The following is a 26,641-nucleotide window of genomic DNA, read 5'->3' on the forward strand; positions in this document are numbered from 1 at the left end:
CATTTCTTTTGTAGTTTTAGGAATCTTGGAACTTAGCTAACTTTTCTTTGGAAATGGGAGGCTATCAACAATACATTTTGTCTGAGTTCTTAGTGATTTATGGCCAAGTACATTAGAAGGCCATGTAATGATGCCAGTAGGTATTGGGATAAACATGGTCTATGGAAAATCCATATTTTCCTCACAATTATATGTTTTAGAGAGCAGAAAATAATAGTTATCTGCTGGTTGGGCTCTAAGTCAATCTAAAATTTACTAGTGAGGAATAAAATTGTCTCCTTCCTGTTTAACATACCGGTCAGTAGGAATGAATTTGGAAGCACCAAGTGTCTGCCAAAAAGAAGAGCTTCCTTGTAGGAATCAGTGAGAGCTTGAAGGACAAGGGCAAACTCCAGAGGAAAGAAAAGTTTGAGGGTATCAAGGAAAACTTGTGTTCCCCCAACAGCGAATGACGACCTGGCTGGCTGCTGTCAGTAATCAAGTAGTGAAGAGACCAAAGTCTCTGCTTCAAAGCCACTTCGTTGGCTGGGCTATGAGGAAGAGGTAGTGACAGCAGGGCTCGAGGATGTGGGAAGTAACCTTTTGAGATCAGTGACCATGTACTGGAGGGGGAACCATCCAAAGTTAAGATTTTTAAACTTTGGGAAACAATAGAATTACCGTGCTGTTATGTGAAATATTTTTAGTAGAAGACAGTTATACATCAAAAAGTGAAAAGTGTCAGCAGTAGACATTCCTTTTTTCCAAGCAGTTTGGGAATCACATGTTTTTAAACCTTAACACTTAGTAGGTATGGGATTATGGACAAGGAACTTTACCGTGAGCCTCACTTTCTTCATCTACAAAATGGGCATTTTTGTTCCTGTAGTACCTATGTCAGACTTGTTTTGCGGTTTGAAGAGCGTTAAAATGTTTCATAAACTTTACAAACTTACTATCAGGGTCAGCTCTTATTGGAAACAACACATTGTTAACAAGATAGTGGTGATAGAGAAGTTGAGTAGATTCCTAAGGCTCATACCAGAGCCATATGAAGGACATTGTTTTCCCATTGTATTGGACCATAGAAGAAGAGGACTTGAGATCATTCTGCTGGGTCAAATGGATTGAGGTGCCTCAAAATTATTACTCAGTTACACCTAATAGAAGCAGTTTGGCCACCAGATATATTCAGTAACAGATGTGATATAATTATTATGCTGGGATTATTTAATTACAGTCTATCCTTAGCCAAGTGTTCATGTTGTTGTCAGCCTTGAAATTGGCAAACACTCTACTTTATTACTTATTTTGGTAGTATGACCTTTATTCCTACTTTGCAGATTGCACCCCAGGGGAAAGTGGTATTTTGAAACTCCAGGACTTAATCTTAGTTCTAGGAGTGATTTGAGAAAGTCATGACTGTCTATCTCTGCACCAGTGAGAGGAATGAACTGTCAGGTTCTTGGTTTGTGTGGCAGGCATAAGCTGGTAGAGAGTAAATTAAGAAAATGAGACAGCTTTCATAGTTTTCTTGGATTAGGGCTCCGGGACACCTTTGAATTCACTTACAGAGAAATGTTTAAATTGTCTGGTTCTTTTTTTTAACTTTCTAGAAAATTTTCTTTTTTTTTAATTTATTTTTTATTTTTCATTTACAGCACTCAGTTTATAGCGCAAGTTTTTGAGTTCCAAATTTTCTCTCCCTTTCTCTCTTTCTCCCTCCCCTCCAAGAGGGCATGTAATCCAATATAGGTTCTCTATATACCTTCGCATTAAACTTATTTACATAATAGTCAAATTGTAAAGAAGAATTATAGCCAGTGGAATGAATCATGAGAAAGAAGAATTGAAACCAAAAAAGAAGGGAAAAAAGAGAGAGCAAATAGTTTGCCTCAGTCTGCATTCAGACTCCATAATTCTTTCTCTGCATGTGCATAGCTTTTTCCGTCATGAATCTTTTGGGGCTGTCTTTGAACTTTGCATTGATGAGAGGAGCCAAGTCTATCAAAGTTAGTCCTTACAGAGACCATGTGAAATTGTCTGGTTCTTTAGAGCCGAGTTTTTGATTGTCTGGGCTGTGAGAAACGTGGTTTTGGGGATCATTGTACTTCCTAGGCAGGGCCAAAGTCCTGAGGAAGAACCCTGTGATAATCCCTAGGGAAGACTGTACAGACCACAGGACTCCCAGAGGAAGACCAACTGGTAGCCATCCCTTAATCCGTGGGGATCACAGGGCCTCCTAGGGGTCAGACCCTAAGGAAGACCCAAGCGATGGCCACTTAGGATTGCGGTAAGATCACAAGGCTCCCGAGACAGGGCTGAAAGTCCCAAGTGATGTCCCCTTAAGAAGGCCATGCAGACCACAGGGTTCCCCAAGGGAATCCAGAGTGGTAGCCCTCTTAACACCACAGTGGGGATCACAGGACACCCCAAGACAAGATCCAGGAGTAAGCCCGGCGAGCTTCCGCTGCCTGTTGCTTCCCTTCACTTGACCTTAGGAAAATCCATGTGATTTGCCCATTCCCACCCAAAGAACTCAGGACCAGAGTGGGCCAAGGAAGGCATTTTATTATACTCCCCGAGAGAGGGGATGTAGTGCTCAAGGGAACACTCACACTGATAACAGCTGCAGGAGCTGGGGTAACCATTCCCTCCACTCCTGCTAGAGTCATGGTTAGTTTACAGTCTTTGTTTTTTACATAATTTTCCTAGGTTATACAGTTTATATAAATAGGATAATAAGGATACAGAAGCAAAAGTGAAGTTAATTAGATTTTCCTTGTCTTAGTTTAGGATTAAACTATATTCTTTTACTTCCCCTACTTTCCTTCTTTAACATATGCAAATCAGTAGGCCTGGATTCTTGACCAAGACCAGACCCTAGATAAGCTTGAACAGGTTCAAGTGGGTTTGGCCTTTCTAATTCCGTAGACTGCCTTCTCAAAAAGTATGCACATGTTTTATGAGCCTCTGACCTCTCATCTGACCGACCTTGAGGCCTGGTCTCTGCTAAAGCTGGGGTGGGGGAGGGCAGGGAAGCACACCTTTAGTTCTGTGGAAACAAAACTCCTCCTCCCATTTCTTACAGGGCCTTTAAATTGTTTTTACTATTTTTTTCTTCTTTTTATTGGTAAAGATAATTTTGAGTTGTCTGTAAAGCTACAGAATGTGGCAGTTACCAAAGTTGACTTTAAGTTTCATCTAAGTTGTGAGTTGGTCCTGGTATGATTCCGTATAAACAGTCTACAAAGGACCAATACATGCCCCTCTACTTATATTTGGCTGCTTACATTCTCATTTTGGCTCCCAGAATGACTCTTTGTTTGTTTCTCTGCTGGTGTGGTGGATGCCCAGAATCCTTCCCCTCTCTCTGGTGCTCTTGGGAGCTCTCAGCCTTCCCTGTCCTTATTACTTTTCAAAGTGACTAAAATCTTCTTCACTTTTCCATTTCCCTTTCTGTTGCCATTAGAAGGAACCTCAGAAGATCCATTCTCTCAGCAGATGCAAGGCAGTCCTCAGTCTGTATGCTGAGCCTGGATCTGGAGGACACAAGACAATACATTTTTCCATAGAAACAGTTTTACTAATGATAGTACCAATGATTGGCTACAGTTGAGTCTATGAGCTTTGCTAAGCTACTTTAACAAATTCATATCATCTTTTAATTTTGTATCCATTGGGAAATGAGTGCTTGAGCTCCAAACAAACTTTTGGAGCTCAAGCCTTTGGTGAGTTAGAGGCCTGCCACCACAGACTTTTTCCTTTGTATCCCTGAAGAGTTCTTCCATTACCATTGTTTATCTAGAAATGCAGTTTGGTTACCTGAGGAACATCTTAACTTCTGTGTCAGTTTTTAATCACTGGTATGTCACTGCAAAATAAGCTGTTATCAATCACCTGCAAAGCCAGTCGATGAGAGTCCCTGATTCTCTCTGATTTTACACTTGTGTGTCATATAATCAAATGACAATTGGATAAGAACACTAGTAGTCCTATAAGCCCCTACAAGGTAAGGAACAAGCATTGTGTTCCACAACTTTGCAAATAGATAAATCAAGGTACAACCAGTTGATAGATATTTATTCATTAAGCTCCTACTGTTATCAGGTATTGTGGTAGGTACTATGCATACAGAGACACAAATGAGGCCATTCCTTCTTCTGTACAGAGCTTACCTTCTAATGAGAGATCAAACCTGTACATACTTTGGTATACGTGATACATACAAAGCAGGTACTACCAGCTGAGGTGGGTGGGGGGGAAGATACGTTTCAACAGGAAGAAGCTCTGTGTGTGTGTGTGTGTGTGTGTGTGTGTGTGTGTGTGTGTGTGTGTGTGTTTTGACAATTCAGTGATTATAAAGAACATAAAGGAAAAAAGGTTCAATTACTAAGATGTTGCCTTCATTTCTTGGCTTGAAAAGTAAGCTCTTGTTGAATTGTGTCCAACTCTTCATGACCCCTTTGGGGTTTTCTTGGCAAAGATAGTGGAGTGGTTTGTCATTTCCTTTTCCAGCTCATTTTACAGATGAAGAAATTGAGGTAAACAGTTAAGTGACTTGTCCAGGGTCACACGGCTAGTAAGTGTCTGAGTCCAGATTTAAGCTCATGAAGACGAGTCTTCCTGATACCAAGCCCAGTCAGCTGCACCACCTAGATGTCCCCTAGTAAAATAAAAAAGAATAAAAAAAACTTTCAAGTTCCTGAGAGCTTAATGAAATAAATTAGATGATTGGGAGATCTAGCAGTTTTCACTTTGCAAAGGCATCGAAAAGGGAAATTCACTTTTCAAAGTCTGATTGCAATGCAAAATAAAGTTGCCCACTTATCTAGTTTTCAGTCTTCTTGATTTCACAGCAGAAGTGTATAGTTTAGGGATCTGCCAAGGCCGAAAGTATGCTCTGCTGCTATACCAGCCCATCAAGCAGAATTCAGTGGGAATTATTACCCTGAGTAACTCTGGAGGTTAGAAGCTTGCTTATGACATTGGCATCTCTCCCTCAGGCAGCTTAGTGGAAGGATGACACAGTTTCCTGGAATCAGTATGTTGCTGGGTCATATTGACTTCTTGGAGCTATGAGATGTTGTGGTTTGCTTTTGGTTTCGAGACATTTTACCTTAAATAGGACCCTACCCCCTCCACCTTGGTGCATAGCAGGAATTTTGAATCCACACATGAAAGTGCAGGTATATTACTTATTGAAGCTCTCACTGTTTGAGCTTGCGCTTTGAACATGCTGTTGCCCTGTGACTCATTGCATGTTATTCACTCTACAGGTGAGGCTTCATTCTTTTTGCTGTGGAGTCTCATGGAACTCAATAAGAAGGGGAAATTGTTGGCCTTTTGTTGTTTTGTCAGCTTGTTTCAGGGACAGGCTGTATACACTGTGAGCACTTGGTGGGAGGATTTATGCAGGTGCAGCATAACTCATTTGTAGAGCAGGGAATGAATGCCAGGGTGAGAGAGCCACAACCATGATTAGGATCTCAGTACTTGGGAAACAGAATCATAAGCAGCAGGACATGTGGAAATTCTGTTCTGATAGACAGTAGCAGTGTTACGAATGAAAATAGCTTCCCTTTCTTTCTAGGGCAACCTTCTACCTAAAGTCTGTCAGTGTGTAGATGGAATTACCCTGGTCTCTGACCATGAAACTGTTGTGCATGCGCCCCTACTCCTTTTAAGCATCTACTCTTGGGTCAAAATACTTTTTTCCAGAATAAGCCCTCCCACCAGTGGTCTTCCCTTGACTTTTATTTTCTTTATTAGAGTTTGTACTTTGCTATAAAATAAATATTCCTTTTAAATATATCAGCAATTTTGTTTTCTACAGTTTTCTCAAAACATTTCCTCACCTTCATTTTGGTTGATAAACTGTGACCTGTTACTGCTCTCAAGGAACTTTTGAAGAGAGTCAGTTCTCTTTCTGTGTATGTTTCTAGTACAACTGACAGTTTCTTCTACAAAAAGCACTGGTTTGGGAAATGACTTCTGGCAATGACTGGGATCTGCTTCACCTTCCATTTCCTTTTCTACTGTCATTAGAACCTGAGCTCTCTCTTAACTGAGACATAGAGAATTCCTCATTCTCTGTGTTGAGTCTGAATATAGAGGACATGGACAGAATGTACTTTTTTTTTTTTTATAGAAACAGTTTTATCAAGGGTGATACCAATGGTTGTCTACAGTTGAATTTATATAACTTTGCTGGGCTGCTCTCAGCTTGTTTCAGTGTTGTATCTATGGGAAAATGAGTGCTGAGTTCCAAGCAGACTTTTGGAGCTCAACCCTTTATCAACCTTTTGGTGAGTTGGAAAATAGCCAGTACTGAATTTTTCCTTTTTTTTCTTTTGTGCTCCTGAAGAGTTTTTTCATCACCATCTTTTATCCAGAAAAGAAGTTTGGTCAACTGAGGAATGAGGTCAACTGAGAGAAATTAAAGTACTAGGAAAACATTGTAGATAAAGTATTTTCCCAATAGCCATAAAGATTTTGTAGGAAGTGTCGTTTTATGGCTAAAGCAGGGATTGATAGAAGCTAGGATCTTGGATTCCTTTTTTTTATAACTTTTGGCAAATGCAGCTAATATCTGCTAAGTGAGAATGCTACTATTGGATTTTTTTTACTGGGTTTGGGGAAGGTTGTAGATTTCTACAAAATACTCTTGGAGCTATTTATTTGAATGCTGTAACCAATACTGTTTGTTGAGATTTCTTTCTTACTCTTTTGGAAAAGTCAGATGGCCTGTCCTTGAGGGCAAGGACTGTCCTTCTTTTGTCTTTTTGTTTCCCGTGTCAGGTAGTAAGAGGACTGTTAAGAAGTGTTTGGAGATCGGAGCTCTACAGAACTGATGATGCTTGCCCTCATAATAAGCAAACATATCTTTTTTTTTCTTTTTCCATTAGAGTTTTTCTACATTTCCCTTCATCTGTGTTAGAGTGTGAACAGTGTTTGAGATGGTTAAGAGCTTTCCAACATGAATGAAACCTGAACTCTTACCCCAAAGTAGTTTTTTCCTGTTTTCATCTCACTTTTTGAGGTTCCTCCTGATTTTTGTTGTTAAATCCGTTTGTAAAAGGAGTTCAAAATATTTACTCTGGACTTTTGAAAACAGAGATTATCAACTGAGGTCAATTTACCTCATTCTTGAGTCTTAACTTTGGGTCGTTATGAAAATTACTGTGACTCAAGATATGAGAGTTACATTTGATCTTAAACACTCTTTCCCTTTGTTCGGGAGGCAGACTTACAGAGATTTCTATGAGTTATAGTCTAGGGAACTGATGAATAGATCTAGAATATCTTCAGCATTGTTCCCAGTTTTCTTTGGAAGGGCTACATTTTTTAAATCTCTTAAATGCAACCATTATTCCTGCATAACTAGTTTACAAACAGATTTTTTCTCAAAGCACATTGATTTACTAGGAAACAATTAAAATGTAAAATAGTCACAGAAGAGAGAGCCAGCATTTGTTAAGTGCTTACTGTATGTCAAGCACTCTGCTAAGCACTGGGAATAAAAATACAAATATAAGCAAAAAGAAGGAAGGTCCCTGCCCTCAGGAAACTTAAATTCTAATGGGGGAAGACAACATGTCACACATCAGAGAACTGAAGGTGGAGAGGTAGAGAAAGATCTCACATTGGGTTAAGGTGTTCTGAGAGTCAGCAGCAGAACTGGGAGAGGAATGAAGGAGGAAGTGGGGCCCTTTGGGATGCTAAGACCAGAGCCAATAGTAGGGGCCTAAGTTCTGGTCGCTCAGATGACATTTGATGAAGGCTAAAGAGTGTATAAAAAGAGAGAACAGAGCTGTTTGCCTGAGGCTCTCACTCCTGGAGGCGCAGGACTCCTCCTGGCTCACCCAGATGTTGATGGTTTCTTGGTAACTATGAATTGTATTTGGTCTGTTCATAATGTATGTTTGTATTTGCTCTGAAGTTCAGGGTGCTGGTTTTTCCCCCCTGAACTAAGTGAGTGAGATATATATATGGTAGATTAAAGTAAGATTGTTAACCTCTTAATGTTACTTTCCTTAGTAAAGCAGATCAAAGAACTTGTGCCGGCAGAGTTCTTGTTGGGCTTGTGTTGGTCTTTTACCCCCACAACAGCTGCTAGCCAAATTGTTGCAACACTCCATCTTTCAGTCTTGTGATAATAAAGATGTCCCTACTAACACTCATCTTAAAATATTATATACATGTAACATATTCAGGCCTTTAGTAGATATTTCTGTAGATGATTCTCTTAAATAATTATATTCAGATGGCAAAGTAAGAAGAAATATTAGGAATGCTTAATGTTCTCTTGGTCACTTTTTTGCATCATTAATGAAGAAGGAGATTTCCATATATTTGATATCTTAGTTTATTTCTGTTATTTTGTCTGTCAATCTCATTACATTAACAACTTGCAGCATTTTTAGCCCCCTCTGCTCAGGGCACCAACTCCTCCTCTTCCTCCTGTCCTGCCCTGAGACACAGCCTGTAGAGCTCTGACTGCTTGGCCCTGCAGCAGCCACAGATCTCAAATATTCGGAGATCTTATAACATGACAGATATCAACAACAAAGAAACTGAACTTAACCAACAAGATATGGAGGATGTTGAAGAAGTGGAAGAAGAAACTGGTGAAGATGCAAACAGCAAATTAACTGTTCAGATGATGCAGAATCCTCCAGTTCTTGAAGCTTTTCAAGAAAGATTGGATGGTTTAGTGCAGGCATGGGGAACCTGTGGCCTTGAGGCCACATGTGGCCCTCTAGGTCCTCAAGTGTGGTCCTCTGACTGAATCCAAACCTCATAGAACAAATCCCCTTAGTAAAAGGATTTATTCTGTAAAACTTGGACTGAGTCAAAAGGCTGTACCCAAGGACCTAGAAGGCCACATGTAGCCTCAAGGCTGCAGGTTCCTTACCCCTGGTTTAGTGGGAACTTCTACTGGATACACTTGCCAAAAGTTGTTAAACTACATTGTAAATGCCCTCAAAAACCTTTAGGTGAAATGTCTACAGATAGAAGCCAAGTTCTCTGATGAAGTTCATGTTCTTAAAAGCAAGTATGCTGTTCTTTACCAGATGCTTTTAGATAAGAGATGTGAAATCATTAATGCAATTTAGGAACCTCTACTGGAAGAATGTGAAGAGAAAACAGATGAGAAAGAGATTTCAGAAGAAATGAAAGAGAAGGTTAAGCTTGAAAAGGAGAAGAAAGATGAAGAAAAAGAAGACTCTAAAGGAATTCCTGGATTTTGGCTGACTTTTTAAAAATGTTGACTTGCTCAATGCTATGGTTCAAGAACATGATGAATCTGTTCTGAAGCACTTAAAAGATAGTAAAGTGAAGTTCTCAGATGCTGGCCAACCTATGAGTTTTACAATAGCATTTCACTTTGAACCCAATGAATATTTCACAAATGAGGTATGAAGACATAGCGGGTCCAGTCAGAGTCAGATGATTCTGATCCTTTCTCTTTTGATGGCTCAGAAATTGAGAGTTGCACAGGGTATCAGGTAGATTGGGAAAAAGGGGGAACTGTCACTCTGAAAACCCTATTAAGAGGAAACTGAAACACAAGGGACAAAGGACCATTCGAACTGTGAAGAAAAAAGTTGCCAATGATTCTTCAGTTTCTTTTCTCCTTCTGAAGTTCCTGAGATCGGAGACCTGGATGATGGTGCAGAAGCTATTGCTGCTGCAGACTTTGAAAACTGGTTACTTTTTACATGAGCATGTAATCCCAAGGTTCAGTCACAGGAACACACTTGAGGACCTAGAGGGCCACATGTGGCCTCATGGCCACAGGTTCCCCATGCCTGCACTAAACCATCCAATCTTTCTTGAAAGGCTTCAAGAACTGGAGGATTCTGCATCATCTGAACAGTTAATTTGCTGTTTGCATCTTCCCCAGTTTCTTCTTCTACTTCTTCAACATCCTCCATATCTTGTTGGTGAGGTGGAGGAGGAGGAAGGGCAAGAAGAAGCTGATGAGGAAAATTATCCAGAATATGATTTGAAGAGAGCTAAACCCAGCCAGGTACCAGCAGCAGTGAGCAGTGTGTCCTGTGGCCTTGAAGATTACTGCACTCCCAGTCTAAACTCAACTTGTAGTTCCTTGCAGCCTTGTTTTGTATTTTCTTGGTAGAATCGAGAACATGATTTTTTTCTTAAAGAGAAATAATCAAGCGATTTTTCTTAGAATTTTCTTCACTTGTTTTGCCCTGCTTGCTGTAGAAGTCAAAGAGGCTGAACAAAATGGAGAATGATTTCGTAATTTTCTTTTGTTTTGTGGGTAGCCATGACCAATAGATTTACCCAGTGATTAGATAGCTAGTGATGAACCTCTACATATTTTAGTAGTCTTTTCCTCAGAAAAGAGACTCTTTCATGATACAGTACCTGTCAGACATGGAGGGCCTTAAATGGAAAGAAAATAGATTGTTTTTCCATACTGTAGGCAAGGGGGAGTCAGTTTTTGGACAGGATTACGACATGGTTATACCATTACCTTTAAAAGATTAGCTTGAGATTTATGTAGAGAATGTGTTATAAAAGGAAAGGGTCTACAAGGAGACCAGTTAGGAGGCTCGCATAGAAGCCTATGTGAGAATTACTGAGGGCATGACATAGGATTGTGTGACTGAGTGCCAGTGATACAAGTATGTGCCATTGGTTGCTAGGGAAAAGAATGTGATGATGGAACATAGACTATTGGAGAAACAACAGAAGGCATGTGCCTTATGAATATTAATTCAGAAGTATCGTATTTTTCATATACAAAGGCTAGCATGTTACCATGTTATTAAGATCTCAGCAAAGTAAAGATAAATCCTATATAGAAAAGTGAGGGGAATTGGAAGGGAAATCTCACAATGTGCAGCTCACATCAGTGTTTCTAAGGCACATGAGTATAACTCTAATAGCATGATAGCTTTATGTTCTTTAAAAAAAAGCTCCAGCAAATGTATTAAAACTTAAAACCAATTGCCCTGATTTGCTTCAGTTTTTCTTTTAAAAGAATTCCTTCTGTCAGTGTTGTTTTGGTTTTTTATTGGAAACTTTCAACCTAAATTGTCTTCACTTAGAACATACATCTGTAACATGTTGAGTCATCCTGATTAAATTTGTCTCTTCTTGGGCTTTTATATATATTCAAGTGTATCTCAGTTAACAGCCCCAAGTTCCTGATAATGTTTTATAATATCTTGAGTCCTTGATTTATTTCTGCTTTTCTTTTAATGTTTTAGTATTTCCTTGACTTTTCTTTGAATTTTGATTTAAGGGGAGACAAAGTTTAGCTCCATATAAAAATGGAGGTAAAATGTTAAATGGGAAGATTGATGGGCTTGGAATCAAGAAAGCCTGAATTCGTACTCCATCTCTGACACTAGCGTTGTGGCAATGAACATTAATCTCTTAGGTCCTCAATTTCCTCATATAAAATGGATTTAATAATAACCATAGTATCCACCTCTCAGGGTGATTATATCAAATGCAATAACACAAGTAGAAAGCTTTGTCAGCATAAAGGTGCTATATAATTGTCAGCTGTTAGTAGAAAGAACTTCCTGGCAGAGCAGTCCAGTGGTGGAATGAGCTGCCCATCATCGTAATTACTCAGGCAGAGGCTAGATCAGGGCTTTCCAAAATACAGCCGGCGGGCCCATGGTGAGATTTTATGCAGTCTGCTTCTGGGTTTTAATTTTCACAAGCAAAAAAATAAAATAATAATTTGCATGGAATGTGCATTAGATTTTTTAATTCCATCACTAATAAATAATCTCTTTGATGTTAATTTTCTTTGGTGTTTTTAAGCAGTATTACAGATGGAACATATCTCACAGAATTTTCAGTCGATCTGTGAGGTGCGTTCTGTGTGTATGATGCAGACTAGTCAGTATGCACCTACCTTTATACTATTGTGTTGTCCCTTTGTTTTGTGTTTGCTTTCTTGCTTCACGCCTTTGCCTGTCTTATTGATGATGCGTGTTCCACCACTTTCTATTAGTATACTGTATTTTTTATTCTAGGTGTGGCCCTCAAATAATTATTTTATTTTAATGCGGCCCTAAGATAACCTAAGGTTGGGCAGCCCTGGGCCAGATGATCACCTGTCTGGCATGTTGTAGAAGAGATTCTAATACTGCTCGGAATGTTAGAATAAATAATTTTAAGATTAAGCTCTAGGATTCCATGAATCTGTGGCTGGTCAATTGAGTGGACTTTTAATTTAAATTTGTGTGGTCTCCATAGGTTCAATTTTGTACTATACATTTTAATTAATTAACAGTTGACCTTGGTGGCTGTTTGTCTTTTGGGGAGGAGAGACAAATTAATAAACATTGTTAAAGAGAAATGGTCAATTCATCTGGTTTTTTTTGTATCACTTTTTGTACGCTTTTAATATGCATTGCCCAAATCCAAAAATAGTTGCTGCGTAACCACATTAGCTTATTTTATTTCATTTAGTTACATTACTTATAATTTACTAATTTTTATTTAAGCCTTTTTCTTCATAGTAATCTATAATATTGTGAATTATTTTAAAGTGTATAACCTTGTCTATGATTGCTTGACTATTTCCTAGAAGGCACTGGTGCCATGGCAGAAAATTTAATGGCTTTCATTTACTAGTAGACAAATATAATTTTCATAGTATGTGAATTTGGCTTCATAGACATTCAGAGCCCCAGAAGACCCTGTTAGTGATAATTTTAGAGAAGAGAAAACTTGCCTGTTTAAGAAAGAAAATAAAAGGAAAGCAGGATGAGGTGATGTACTGAAAGTCACACACCTAGACCTGGCAATAGAATTGGCATTAGAACTCTACAGTTGGATTATTCATGTCACTGTTCTTTCTCCCATACCAGTTATTGCCATTTTCGTATGCTTTAAAAATATTACTAATGGCAAATTTGAATTGACTCATTCTTTACTTTCCTTTGAACGTTAAGAATTTCATTTACCTTGCTTTTTAAGTGTTAACTTGCAGTAACATAGGTTTTAGCTTCATATACATTTTCTTCTCTGTCCTGTTGTTCCCTGGGTATTCAGCAGGTCTTCAAATCAAGCAGAGCCTTTTTGGCAAGTCCCATGAAGAGAGAAAAGCTGTGAGAATGGCCAACCCCAGTTTTGCCTATTAGAGTTCAAGGAACAGTTCCTTTGGTGTGTAGATGCCCCTCCTCAGGCTGGCTACAGAGCGATATCAGGTCAAGTGACCACCAATCTTGAAGACCATGTGAGCCATAGAGGATAGCGCCTGATCTCCTTCCATGGGGGAAGGGAGACCTCCTTCACACAAGGGAAACCAGCCACAGATAAATGGACATTTACCAAAGTTCCATATATCTAAAGGACTATAAAATTGTACATACCCTTTGACCCAGCAATACCACTACTAGGTCTGTATCCTGAAGAGATCAGAGACAAAAGAAAAAGGCCTATTTGTACAACAGTATTTATAACAGCTCTTTTTGTGGTAGCAGAGAATTGGAAATTGAGGGGATGCCCATCAATTGATGAATGGCTGAATGAATTGTAGAATGTGATTGTGATGGAATGCTGTTGTGCTGTAAGAAAGGACAAAGGGGACAGTTTCAGAAAAACCTGTGAAGACTTGTCTGTGCTGGTCCAAAGTGAAGTGAGTAGGACTAGAAAAACATTGTACACAGTAATAGCAATATTTTAAAAATATTTCATTTTTTCCAGTTACATGTAAAAGTAATTTTTAATGTTCATTTTTTTAAATTGCGATTTCCAAATCCTCTCTCCTTGCCTTATTTCTCCCTTATTGAGAAGGCAAACAATTTGACATAGGTCATACATGTGCAGTCGTACAAATCATATTTCCAAATTAGTCACAGACAAAAAGAAAAACCCAAGAAAAATAGAGAACGTTTTAAAAAGTATGCTTTGATCTACGTTCAGATTGCATCAGCTCTTTCTCTGGAGGTGGATAGCATTTTTCATCTTAAGTCCTTTGTGATTGTCTGACATCATTGTATTGCTGAGAACAGGTAGGTCATTCACAGTTGATCATGGAACAATATTGTTGTTATTGTGTACAGTGGTCTCCTGGTTCTTCTCACTTAGTTTGCATCGGTTCATCAAAGTCCTCCCAGGTTTTTCTGAAATCATCTTGCTCATCATTTCTTATAGCACAATAGTATTCTATCACAATCATATACCACAACTTGTTCAGCCATTCCCCAGTGTATGGGCATCCGCATAGTTTCCAATTCTTTGCCACCACAAACAGAGCTGCTATAAAGATTTTTGTATATATAAGTCCTTTTCCTTTTTCTTTGATCTTTTTGGCTATAGACCCTAGTAGTAGTATTGCTGGGTCAAAGAGTATGCACAGTTTTATCGCCTTTTGGGTACAGTTCCAAATTGCTCTCTAGAATGGTTGGATCTGTTCACAAATCCAACAGTGCAAGTAATAGCAATATTGTGATGATAATCAATTGTGAAAGACTTGGCTACTCTGATCGATACAGTGATCTAGGACAGTTTCAAAAGACTCAGAATGAAAAGTGCTGTTCACCTCTAGAGAGGGAACTGTTGAACTCTGAGTGCAGATTTAAGCACTCTTTCTTTTACTTTATTATTCTTGGCTTTTTTTTTAATAACATGGCTAATGTGAAACTGTTTTGCATAATTTCATATGTATAACGGGTATCATTTTTTTGTCTTTTAAGTGAGTAGGGGAGTGACTGAGGGGAGGGAGAAAATAGGGAACTGAAAATAACAATTTTAAATTAATAAAAAATAATTTCCCATGCATAAAAAACTCCAAACCACAGAAGTTCCAGATGTTTCTCATCTAAGGAAGTACTTACTTAGTAAGTCTTAGAGATTTTATGTGGATAAATTTATACTCAGATGAATTTTGATCTTTTTAAGTCACATGTTCTTTATAACTTATTGTTTTGTAAAAATACATTGTGTTAGTGACACAGTGGCAGAATGAAGAGAGGGGCCAACTTTGGAGTCAGAAAGACTCTTGTCTCACCTTTGACCAAGTTCTTCTTCTTTCTTCTCTCTTCCTTGTTCCCTTCTTCTTTCCTTAGTTTATTGGTTTGACGTATTTGGGCGGATCGTCTAACGTCACCGTTCCAGAGAACTATCTGAAGCTGAGATGTGAAGCAGTTACTGCTGTGTAATGGCAGAGGCACTACTACCAAAAAAAATTGTGCTTCTCATTTGGGCCCAAACAATACCTACTATCACAAAATGATGTTTTATAGTAATTGCATTCTTTACTTTATCTGAAAGGTTTTTGTTTCAGTTCCTTCAATCCCTTTGCAGATATCTCTAGGAACAGTTTTTAAACAGGTATCCTTTCTTCCATGGCAATCTACTATCTTAATTTTAATGTCTGAAACCTTTTTTTTTTCTTTCGGCTTTCATTCCAAATAACTGTGGCTTTTACTGATTGACCCATAATAGATGCCAGGCTCAGGCCTATGTGTTTACTGTTTGGGCCCTGACTGGCTCAGAATGAATGTAAATAGCAATTATTTCTGTTTTGCCCAGAAACCCTGAGGATCTTCCTCTCCCAGATTTTCTTTTCTTTTTTGACTAGGTAAAGAGGCCATTTTATGCCTCATTTCTTACTTAGCCTTAGTCACTGAATGGGGGTTGCCTCAGTCAAACTGAGACCTATTAAAAACCTTAGCTTGTGGGGCAGCTAGGTGGCGCAGTGAGTACAGCACCGGCCCTGGAGTCAGGAGGACCTGAGTTCAAATGTGGTCTCAGACACTTGACACATGTACTAGCTGTGTGACCTTGGGTAAGTCACTTAACCCCAATTGCCCTGCCAAAAAGAAAAAAAAAACAAAACCAAAAAAAAAAAAACAACCCTTAGCTCGAAAAGGCCAAGGTTCCCCACTGGGTCCTGGGCCCTCTCCAGTTGTCCTGATATATGTCTGGCCACTGGGCCCAGACAGCTCCAGAGGACAAAGTGAGGCTGGTGATTTTGCATAGCCCTCCCTCACTTAAATCCAGTTCATTTGCATGTCATGACATCTCCCTGTTGTCATGGTCCTCTTAGAGAAGGAAGGACAGACAACAGCAAAAACAACTATCTTATAAGTTGATAGACCAGGCAACCAATTAGATATACTTGGCATTAACATTTGAACCTCACAGTTTAAAATCCATTTTTGAACCTTTGCCCCAACTCTCCTTCCTAGGAGAAGAAAGAGTATGATAAAAGGCAGCCACAGTAGAGTAATCTGAAAGGTTATTTTGTTGTCTTTTTCTCTTTCTATTAATATCTCAGTCTGCAAGCTAGGAAAAAGTCATTTATCTTATGAATGTAAATTAAAATCTGATAACGTAATTCACAGTACTAGATGTTTGGTAAACTTGCTTCACTGGGGAAGAATTTGATTGTTTTGCCTCACTTTCTTTTAGAATTCTGTAAGGTGTTTTGGAAGCTCTGAGCATAAAAACGTTTGGCATCCTTTTTACTCATTCTTTGACTATTGGCTAAAAACTAACAAGACTAAAAAACCTGCATTTTTATTCATCTCAGCAAAATTTGCATTTTGTGCATTATTTGTTTCTTTGAGTTATCCTTCGTGACTGATGTGCTGTTGAGCAAAGCTAAAATCTCAACAATCAGGTTTTAGTGGTTGGGCATTGGATCTGGAGACAGAAGCTCTTGGTGAGAGCTCACCTCCCAGCGAGACCTGCATTACTAGCAGAGTGACCTGAGCCAGACATCATCTTTCTTTGACCATTAGTTTCCTCATCCATGGAAAAGAGATGGCAGTCCTTCTAATAGCTGGCATCTCATGGGGTGTGGTGAGGAAAGGAGAATGAGTTCATTTTTTTGGCATGGAGCCTTGCCTGGGTTCCCAGGCAAATTGTGGATGCCAGCCCAAGTTCCAGCTGTAGCAGGGAGATAGACTGGGGCTGAAATATTAGCTTTGTCATGGGCAAGGAAGGCAAGGTGCCAGCATTTGGTAGTTCCTGCCAACCTCCTTGCTTCCCTTCTTTCCTCTCAGCCACCAGTTTGTCCCTGCCTCTTGGTCTCCACATGTGTACTAAGTAACATGTACATGATTGGAAGGGAAGAGAGTTCTAAGGATGCCATCACTGCTGCCTTTTTCATGTTGATGGAAGAAGAATATGTGGTGTGTACAGCAGACTTGAGAGAGGTTACTAAGACATTACTGTCTTCTGGACTCACAATACTATTGATAAAAGATCTGCTTTGGGACTTTATAAACTGTTAACAACAGAAAAACTGCTGAAAATAACCATGTTCTGGTTTTAAAATAAAGATGATGTGAATTTTTACAAGGTGGTATCCTGAGAACTCAAGATAGTACAAGTGGTAATGTGCGTGTTTTACTGATGAAAAAACTGAGATTCAAAGAGCTTAAGGGATTTATTCAATGATAGACAGTAAGAGTAGGAGCTGGATGGGTCTTCTGGCTCATCAGACCCCAGTGTCCTTTCTATTATGATATTAGGTGTACTACAGAAGCATACTATCTAATAATAGCTGGACTACTTCTGTCTGGCTCATTTATAATGCTGGAAAGATTTTGTGCTACACAGCTCATTTCAAACGTAGGGCCTCGTTTCATTATTTTTTACTACTATTGGGTTAGCCAGTGATTATAAAGCTTAAGTAGCTCCTCCCTGATATTAAAAAAAGATGTAAACTCTGCCTTATTCTGTACTGAATCTTTAGTGATCCAGCAAATGGCTTGAAGAGCTTGAGTTTACCTGATACTGAGCAAAGGCAAGTGGTAATTCTGGCCCCCCACCCCCCACCCCGCAGGATGTTTTCAAAATGCAGAATGATTCAGTGACTTGCTGAAGGCCTGGCAGGGAGCCCAGGGCAGCTTGAGAGAACAGGACCTAATTCACTCTTCATGATCTGATGTTTTGACTGTACTAGGGGGACGTGCAGCTTTGACAGGATACAATATGTTTGGGTTAGGCTTTTGGTAGCAGTGACCTGGATGTTCTGGTAGACTTTACAGTCGGTGGACATTGCTTAATAAATTACATTGGTCGTTTAGAGGGGTAGCACAGAACTCCATGATGTTATTGCTGCTATAACATAATGCTTAGATTTATTGAATTGTAGATTTTGTAATTCAGATGATTTCCACAATGTAGTTTGTTTCTCTTGGTGCCTCTCCTCTGTTTTTTTTAAAGGGCCAAGTTCCATTTCTTTGTTGTTGTTTCAATTGTCATTTCAATTGTGCTTGACTCTTCATGACCCCATTTGGAGTTTTCTTGACTAAGAATACTGGGATCATTTCCCATTTCCTTCTACAGCTCATTTTACAAATAAGGAAACTGAGGCAAACAGGGTGAAGTGACTTGCCCAGGTTCACCCAGGTAGTAAGTGTCTGAGGGCAGATTTTAACTCGGATCTTCCTGACTCCAGGCCCTAGCTTTCTGTTCCACCCCCTAGCTTTCCTCTGCTTGCGTTTCTCCTTCATTTGAATTCACTATTTTCTTTGAATTCTTCCTTTCATAGGACACTTATTCCCCATGATATCGCAGGAAATAACAGGGGTTATTAGGGCTTTTAAAATTTTTTTTAAGACAAATTCATTATTTATTTATTTTTGGCAGTTTTCGAAGTCTTGAATTCAAAATTCTCTTACTTCCAGTCCTTCACCTAGCCATTGACAAGCCAAGCAATTATACATGTGAAATTATGCAGAGCATATTTCCATATTAGCCATGTTGAAAAAAAAAGAAAGAAAAAGTGAAAAAAGAATCATTTAATCTGCACTAAGAGTTTATCAGTTCTCTCTCTGGAGCTAGATAGAATTTTTCATTATGAGTCCTTTAGAACTCTCTTGGATCATTATATCCATCAGAGGAGCTAAGTCTTTCACAGCTGATCATTGTTACAATATTGTTATTACTGTATACAGTGTCCTCTTGATTCTGCCTACTTTGCTTTGTATCACTTTATACAAATCTACCCAGGTTTTTATTTTCTTTCTTTTGGGGGGGGGCAGGGCAATTGGCGTTAAGTGACTTGCCCAAGGTCACACAGCTAGTACATGTGTCAAGTGTCTGAGACCGGATTTGAACTCAGGTCCTTCTGACTCCAGGGCCAGTGCTCTACTCACTCTGCCACCTAGTTGCCCCCCCAGGTTTTTCTGAAAGCATCATTTCTTATGGCACAGTTGTATTCCACCACAGTACTACAACTTGTTCAGTCATTCCCCAATTGATGGGCATCTGCTCAGTTTTTAACTCTTTGCCACCACAGAAAAGCTGCTATAAACATTTTTGTACATGGACATCTTTTTCCTTTTCCTTTGATATCCTTGGAATAGAGCTTTGTTTTTAAATTATACTTTCTTTCATAGATGTAGAGAGGTAGGTGTGACATGATGGAATGGAAGGTTCTAAGTTAATTATTTGCTAAGTACCCATTATACCCCCAACATATAGCATGAAGGACATAAACAAATAGAAAAGTCCAGATACCTTGCAATATAATTCTTAAACTTTAGTGCCCAAGAACTGGGTTGAGGTAAAAGAAAAATACTTTGAACATTGTTTAGGGCACACTATGCAGGTACACACCATCTTGGCAGCATGTCCTTAATTTTAAAAAGGAGGAGATTTCTCCCACTTCCTCCCCATTCTCACATGTCTGGGGAGAAAGTCTTGGTGTGGTCCTAAAAGGTCTGAAGCTGTCAGCTACAACAGGACAAGTAGAGGCAAAAGAACAAAAAGATTTGTTTTTCTTCATTGGTAAGCAGCCTAAGTAAGGGAAATGGAAGTATGGAAGTGTGAAAAGTCAGGCAGTTGGGGGATAACCACATTCCTGGTGTAAAGTCTCCTAAAGCTGCAACAAATGTCCAGACTGACTGATTGGCCTTCAGTAACACTTTGGGCTCAGAAAAAAAACGTTAAGGTCCTGGCTTTGGACCCCCTTGTCACTTAAAACTTGATGTGATATCCCTGCACAGGATGACTTCCATGTAAGAGGGGATGGTGTAGATTTTGAACATGAGTTATGCTTATCTCAAATGTTCCATTGACGTTTCAAGACTGGGTACCTTTGTCTTGCAAAGTTATTAGGGGATTTTTCATTTGCTTCAGAAAATATTCTTAGAGTCTCTTTTTTATCTTTCATTTAGCTGAACTGTGTAAAAGCTGTTGCCTGTAACCTGGTCACTTTGTGTTGTTTGGCCAACTCTGCTTTGGTTTTTTTTATTGTTGTGGAATTGTGTGAAATTTCTCAGTTTTTTGTTACTTAACATTAGAATATCTAATTTCTGAATCTGGGTTATTTCTCTTTCCCCTGCAGTGGGTGGTGGTGGTGTTCTCAGTATTATTGAGGCTTGTGACAGAAATTAAAGTACATAGCTTTCACTTATTGTGGGAAATTGTGACTTCTGTTAGGGAAGAGAAATTTCACATTTGAAAGTCATAAATTTCACTATTTGAAGTCAGAATATTTGGGCTTGGACTCTGGCTCTACTACATCTTGCCAACTGTGCAACCATGAGGAAGTCATGCAGCTTGCAGTTTCTGATTCTGTAAAATGGGATGGTTGGGCCAGATGACCTTTCAGGTCCTTTTCAACTCTCAATCTATTATCCATCCATAACCTTACCCAAAATACTTCGTGTTATTTCAGGATCTCCCATGCTCCCCAATCTCTGTTTGTCGCAGACCAAAATATAAACCTGATCTTGTTACTACTATCTTATTACTAGCTTTGCTAATATTATTAAAATTTTAGTTCAGTCCTATTCTGCTTTTTGTTCTTCTAAAGTTTGCTGGACTTCCAAAATCCCAGAGCTACACTTTTGGTTTACTTCAAAGACTTTTGACCTAGAAAGAATTTTATACTTAAAATAGAAGTCGATTTATGGATGAAAACTAAATTCAGAATTATCACTTGGCATTTTGTGTTCATCTTATTCTTTCTGTAGCTCTTGAAGGAGGTTGGCCAAATTTGATATGCTTCTAACAACTTTTAAATTGTGTTTTAAAAATTGATATGTAAGTTGCTTCAGCTGTGGTGAGGAAGAGACTATACCTTGTGGCCATTTTCCCAAAGAGTGAGGTAAAGGGTAAAGATAGAACAAGAATGATTCACACCCCTGCTGGAGCCTGTTCTCCCATGATCCAGCTCAGTTTGCAGATCCAGCAGTCACTGGTGCCCCCACTGATCATCACGGATTAAAGGAATAGGGTTGGTAGGGACCTCAGAGGCCATCTGTCCAGTTCAACCCTCTCATTTCTGCCTAAGGTCATATGGGTCCTGAGCAACAGAGGTGAGATTTGAGCCCAGGTTCTCTGACCTCAGCCAGTGCTATGCCTTGCTGCCTCAGACATTCTTATTCACCTGGAAACCATTCCTGATGGGCTGGACCGGATCAAGTGTTGTTTCTGAAGCTCAAGCTACTGGGGCCATCCATTGGGTGATCCTTAAGCCATTAGAAAAAATGGAAGTCCTATCACCCCCATCATTCTAATTTGACTTTAAGGACTTGCTTATTCAGCATCCTTCCTTTTCTAAGGCCTCATCAAATTAATGAGACCTGAAACAAACCCTTTTCCTACTGCCTTTGTCTAAACCCTTAGTCCTTCCTTTCTTAATTCCTATCCTCTGCCCATCTTTACTTTATGCACTGTGGAATTCTTTTTTATTGTCATCCAACTCCTTTAATTTTCAGTCTTAACCTTTCACTCCTATTTTGTGCTTTAAGGTGAAACCTGGTTTTCTCCTTGGGATAGCATATCTTTTGCCACCCACACCCATGTTTACTCTGTACAATAGGAAGAAGGGAGGGTTGGCTTATCCTTTGCTTCATAATCCCCCTTCTAGGCCCTTATTCTGTTGTTGTCCTTGGGTAATTGTTCCTTCTTTGCAGTTCCCATACTTGGATCAGTTCACTTTCTCCAATCCCTTCTTGCTGTCATCCACCAACTTGTAGAAGATATTTTCCAAGGACTTCATCGTTTAGCTTATGTTCTTCCCTTTCTTCTTTGGTCACTATTTTCAGTGATGACTCTTGTAGCATTCTGGACTTTGATCTCTTCTAGTTTGGCTTCCTTAGCTCATATGACTAGCATCACCACGATATTTCAGTTGATTAGTGTCGTCATACCTTTGTCCTTACCATTTCTCAAATCCTAAATTCTGAAACCTAACCCCTCCCATCCACAATCTTTTGTTCTTCTGGTCTCCCATGCTCATTGTTCTTCAAACCACTCTTTCCTTACATCGTGATCTCTTTATCTCTCTGTTTTTGTTCTCTTTCAAGCCTTTTCGGGTTTTATATCCTTCTTTTCATTTTATTGATATCCAGTCAATCATTTCAGTGCTATTTTTTCTTCCACCTTTGAATCCCTTTTCCTCCTGGTAGTTTTTACTAAGGTTTGCTGACATGAATTGGATCAGTACTCCATACTGAAACAAAATAGTGGCAAGTAAAATTTCCAGGTCTCTTTGTGATGAGTCTAGTTCACAGAATCATTAATACCTATGCTATGTAATTTAATTATTTAAGAATAGCTAGAGAAGGTAAGAGCTAATATCATACACAGTAAAGAGCATTAGAAGCATTCTTATTTAAAGTAGCTGTTAAAAGGGTAGACATGTTGTTGCAACTCATTTGCCATGTTTAAATCTCTTTAAAAAGATATTTTTTCCAGGACTATATACGTTTGCAGATAGACATGAAAAAGAAATTTATCAATGCTTAAAAAGTGAAATTTGTAGAAACTAATAATTTGTTTGGAGGAGCAAAAATGCTCAAACCTCAAAGGAAATAATTGGGGAAGGGGAAGGGAAACATAAGAGTTTTGTTGTTGTTCTTGAGTTGTTTCAGTCATGTCTGACTCTTCATGACCCCATCTGGGGTTTTCTTGGCAAGGATACTGCAGTGGTTTCCCATTTCCTTCTCTAAACATAAGAATTGCTAGATTTTAAAGCAATAATCATCAAAACGATTTTGTACTGTTTTCGAAAGAAAGGGGGAAATATCACTGGAACAGCCGAGTTAACAAGATCTGTCTGTGATTGAAAATAGTACCTAAGTATTTGATAAGCCTAGGAATGTAAATAGGGAAGGACCTTTATTGGATAGAAACTATTGGAAAACTCAAAACACTTTGGAAGAAAATACACACACACACACACACACACACACACACACACACACACACACCATACACGTACACAATTATATTTTAGACCAGGAGGCATCTTTATAACATATGCCATGATAAACTCCAAATGCATACATGACCTAAACATAAAAGATCTTCTTATTACAAAAGGGTTTAGAACAGATAAATTGCAGTGGCCAATCTTGAATCTAATAACAAAATGAAAGTTGATATTCTCTGCTTTTCTCAAGGCGTATTTGTTTGTTTTGGGACTGTAAGAGGGCATGTGATATGTACTGTCAGGGGTATTGTTGAAATGTGTTTTTTAAACAGTTTTATTTCCGTGTCTTAAAAGAGGTTTTAATGTCAGGGATAATGTTTTAGGAAGCAAAAGTTTCAGTACTTTAAAAATACTAAAACATTAAAGGAATAGTGTAAGTAATAGAGGAAATAAATAGATCAGTTTTTGTAGATGACGTGATTGCCTATCTTGAAAACACAAGATAGTTGACAAAAATATGAATGAAGGTAATACATTATTTTAATAGACTAACTGAATAAACCCACAAAAATAATTTCCATTTCTATACATCTTCACTAACAATCAAGAGAAGTTGATTAAGAAATCTATATAATTAGTAAATGTTTCAATTTTCAGGTTATATACTTAGCAAGATTGAGACTTATAGAAAGACAATCTCAAAATTATTATTTATAGAAATCAAGGAAAAATTGAATAGAGGGATTAACCTGCTAATATTTGCGCTGAATAAATATTGTAAAAATTTGTCTAGCTTCCTTACAAATGTCATACAGTACCTATCAAAGTAATATGTTATATCAAAGAATTAGCTAGAGTAACAGTATTCATACTGAAAATAGTCAAGAATACTACTAATTCTGAAGAAGGAATTCTAGTGTCTATAGAGGCACTAGTACTATCCAACACCCCAAGGTATTACAGAATAATAATGGGCAGATCTCTGTAGTTCTAAAAGAGTATAGAAGAGTAGATGAGCTATAAGAGATGTAACAATGAAGATAAGATGTCAGTATTTAATGAGGCTATATTTAAAAACCTGAAACACTAGGGAATGGAATTGCCATTGAGTAAAAGTCCTGGGAAATTGGATAGTTATGGCAAAGAATGGTTTTAGAGCCATTAGTCATACCATATACCACAAGGAAGTCCATTTGGACTATTGGTTAAGTGATTTTATAAAGCTATTAAAAACCTGGAGAAATTGGTAAATATCTTAACCATGGAGGGGCTCCTTTATCAATCAATCAAATAGAAGCATTATTGGAATTGACACTTGACAGTACAAAGTACAAATTCTTTGATATAACATATTACTTTGATAGGTACTGTATGACATTTGTAAGGAAGCTAGACAAAGTTTTACAATATTTATTCAGCCCAAATATCAGCAGGTTAATCCCTCTATTCAAGAAATTTTGTGCACAAAAAATTTTTGAGTTAATAGAAAAGAAACTAATTTTGGCGGAAAAGATTGACTCAGATATATCAGATAAAGAAAGGTATGACATCCAGAACCTTCAAGGAATGGGTAGATAGGTACAAGACCAGCAATACATATTTCATAGCCTTAAGACATTTCCCAGGCAATTTATGAAGAAAAGGAAATGCAAACTATTAATAATGGAAAGATGCTCAAATTCCTTAATAAAGGAATCGAAATAAAACTTTAAAATAACACTTTATATTCACAGAATGGCAAAAATAGCTTTAAAATTATAAATTTCTATGTTGGGGGCTATCAGAATAGAATCAGTTGAATATGTTATTGTTGGGTCCACAGATATTTTGGAAAAAACATGGCAGTGTCTAATGAAAATGAAATTTTTAAATTTAAAATGAGGATTAATGATATTAATTTTAATCTTAATTAAATTAATAAAATTAAAATTAATAAAGTTGATTCTACCATTTGACTTTATGATTCATTTGCTAGTACCCTATCCCCTAGACACTATTTAATGAGTGATGAAAGACCCACCTGAATGTAATTATTTCTAACTGCTTAATTAAAAATTTATTGAGAACCTGACAAATCAACAAATATGATTATTTCCATTTTCAGAATAGAACAGAAATTGTACTTGTAACCATGAATGTTAAATATAGCTTTTTTTAAAAAAAAATGTATTTAACAAATTCAATACAGTAGTTCCAAAAGCGTCCTCAATCTCTGAACTTCTTTTTTTCTCTGAACTTTGAAAATGTTTCTTTGATGCTCTTTTTTTTTTTGACATCACTTTCAGCTCTCTCCTCCCTGCCCTGCCCAAACCATCCCTTGTAAGGAAAAAAAATAGTAAATAATCAAAGGCAAGCAAAATGAACACATTGACTGTGTCTCAAAATCAGTTACTCACTTTGCACCTTTGGCCTGTCACTTCTTTGCAAGGTAGTGGAAAGCATGCTTCATCATTGATTTTTCTGGCGTTATGACTGATCACTGTATTAAGGAGCATGGTTAAGTCTTTCTACCTGGAAATAAAAATAAATAGAAACCAATGGGAAACCACTGATTTGTCTGACAGTTGGAGACTGAATAAATTACATTAATATGATATTTTTTGGTCTGCACTTATGATTTCCCAATATGAGAACTTCCAGCAATGGAGCTTGGCAACTCAGCTGTTACTTCATAAGTTTGAAAGAATTACCTGGAGCACTGAAAGGTGACTCAACTATGCTCGTAGATGACAGAGACTGGGCTTGACCCCTGGCATCTTTGCCTGAAAGGCTGGCTGTCCATCCACTGTGCCACCCTACTTTTCATGGAGTATAGTGGTGTTATAAAAACATAAATATGTAGCATACAAGGAAATGTGGAAAGATCAAGATCACGTGCAGTGAAATCAGAATTGGAGAGAGCCAGCTGCATTTTAAAATAGAGAGAAAAGGAAGAAAAACATAACCAGTAGTGAATAAACTTCCATTAGGCCTAGAAAGGAAGACACAGAACAAAAATATTGTTTATTTGCTTGCTTGTTAAATAAGGCTAAAGTTTTTGGATAAGATTTTGTCCTTTGTTTTGTTGATTTATCTAATTGCTTTTATTGGTTATGAAATTCACAGTTTTTTGGAAAAAAATTGTGAGAAATATATTCCTAAAATATATATCGTAGGCCTTTTGTTTAGATGGTTGCAATTTATAAATTCTAGAATGCATAATAGCTTTTAAACTTTTTAATGCTTAGCTTGGAAATTAAATATCCATTAGGCATTGCAGATAATTTATTGACCATTTACAAATAATATTCCATTTCAGCAACAAATCGCCAGGCCTTCACAAGAGGAAAAGGTAGAAGAAAAAGTTGAGGAAGACAAAACTGAAAAGACAGAAAAAAAGGAAGAAGAAAAGAAAGATGAAGATGAAAAAGATGAAAAAGAAGAATCCAAGTGAGTTAAATAAAGATGTGCATCTTCTGAAAGAAAAATTTGGATCCTTTGAGGTCATGAGATGTTAAATGGGAGCACTGCACATAGCAAGATGAACCATTTTAA

At 38.0% G+C, this 26,641-nt stretch overlaps 1 protein-coding gene and 1 pseudogene across 11 annotated transcripts in view; both read left to right on the plus strand.

Annotated features, from left to right (window-relative positions):
• NCOR1 (nuclear receptor corepressor 1) overlaps positions 1-26,641 on the plus strand; it is a 182,735-nt gene that overhangs the window by 82,097 nt on the left and 73,997 nt on the right. For all 11 annotated transcript variants that reach the window (XM_036765749.1, XM_036765750.1, XM_036765748.1 and 8 more), the window contains one exon: positions 26,406-26,536. In XM_036765749.1, coding sequence (XP_036621644.1) covers positions 26,406-26,536 — 131 coding nt within the window. The remainder of the gene's footprint in view (positions 1-26,405; positions 26,537-26,641) is intronic.
• LOC118856393 lies at positions 8,531-15,143 on the plus strand (annotated as a pseudogene).

The sequence above is a fragment of the Trichosurus vulpecula genome, chromosome 7 (genome assembly GCF_011100635.1).
Source record: "Trichosurus vulpecula isolate mTriVul1 chromosome 7, mTriVul1.pri, whole genome shotgun sequence".
NCBI lineage: Eukaryota > Metazoa > Chordata > Mammalia > Diprotodontia > Phalangeridae > Trichosurus > Trichosurus vulpecula.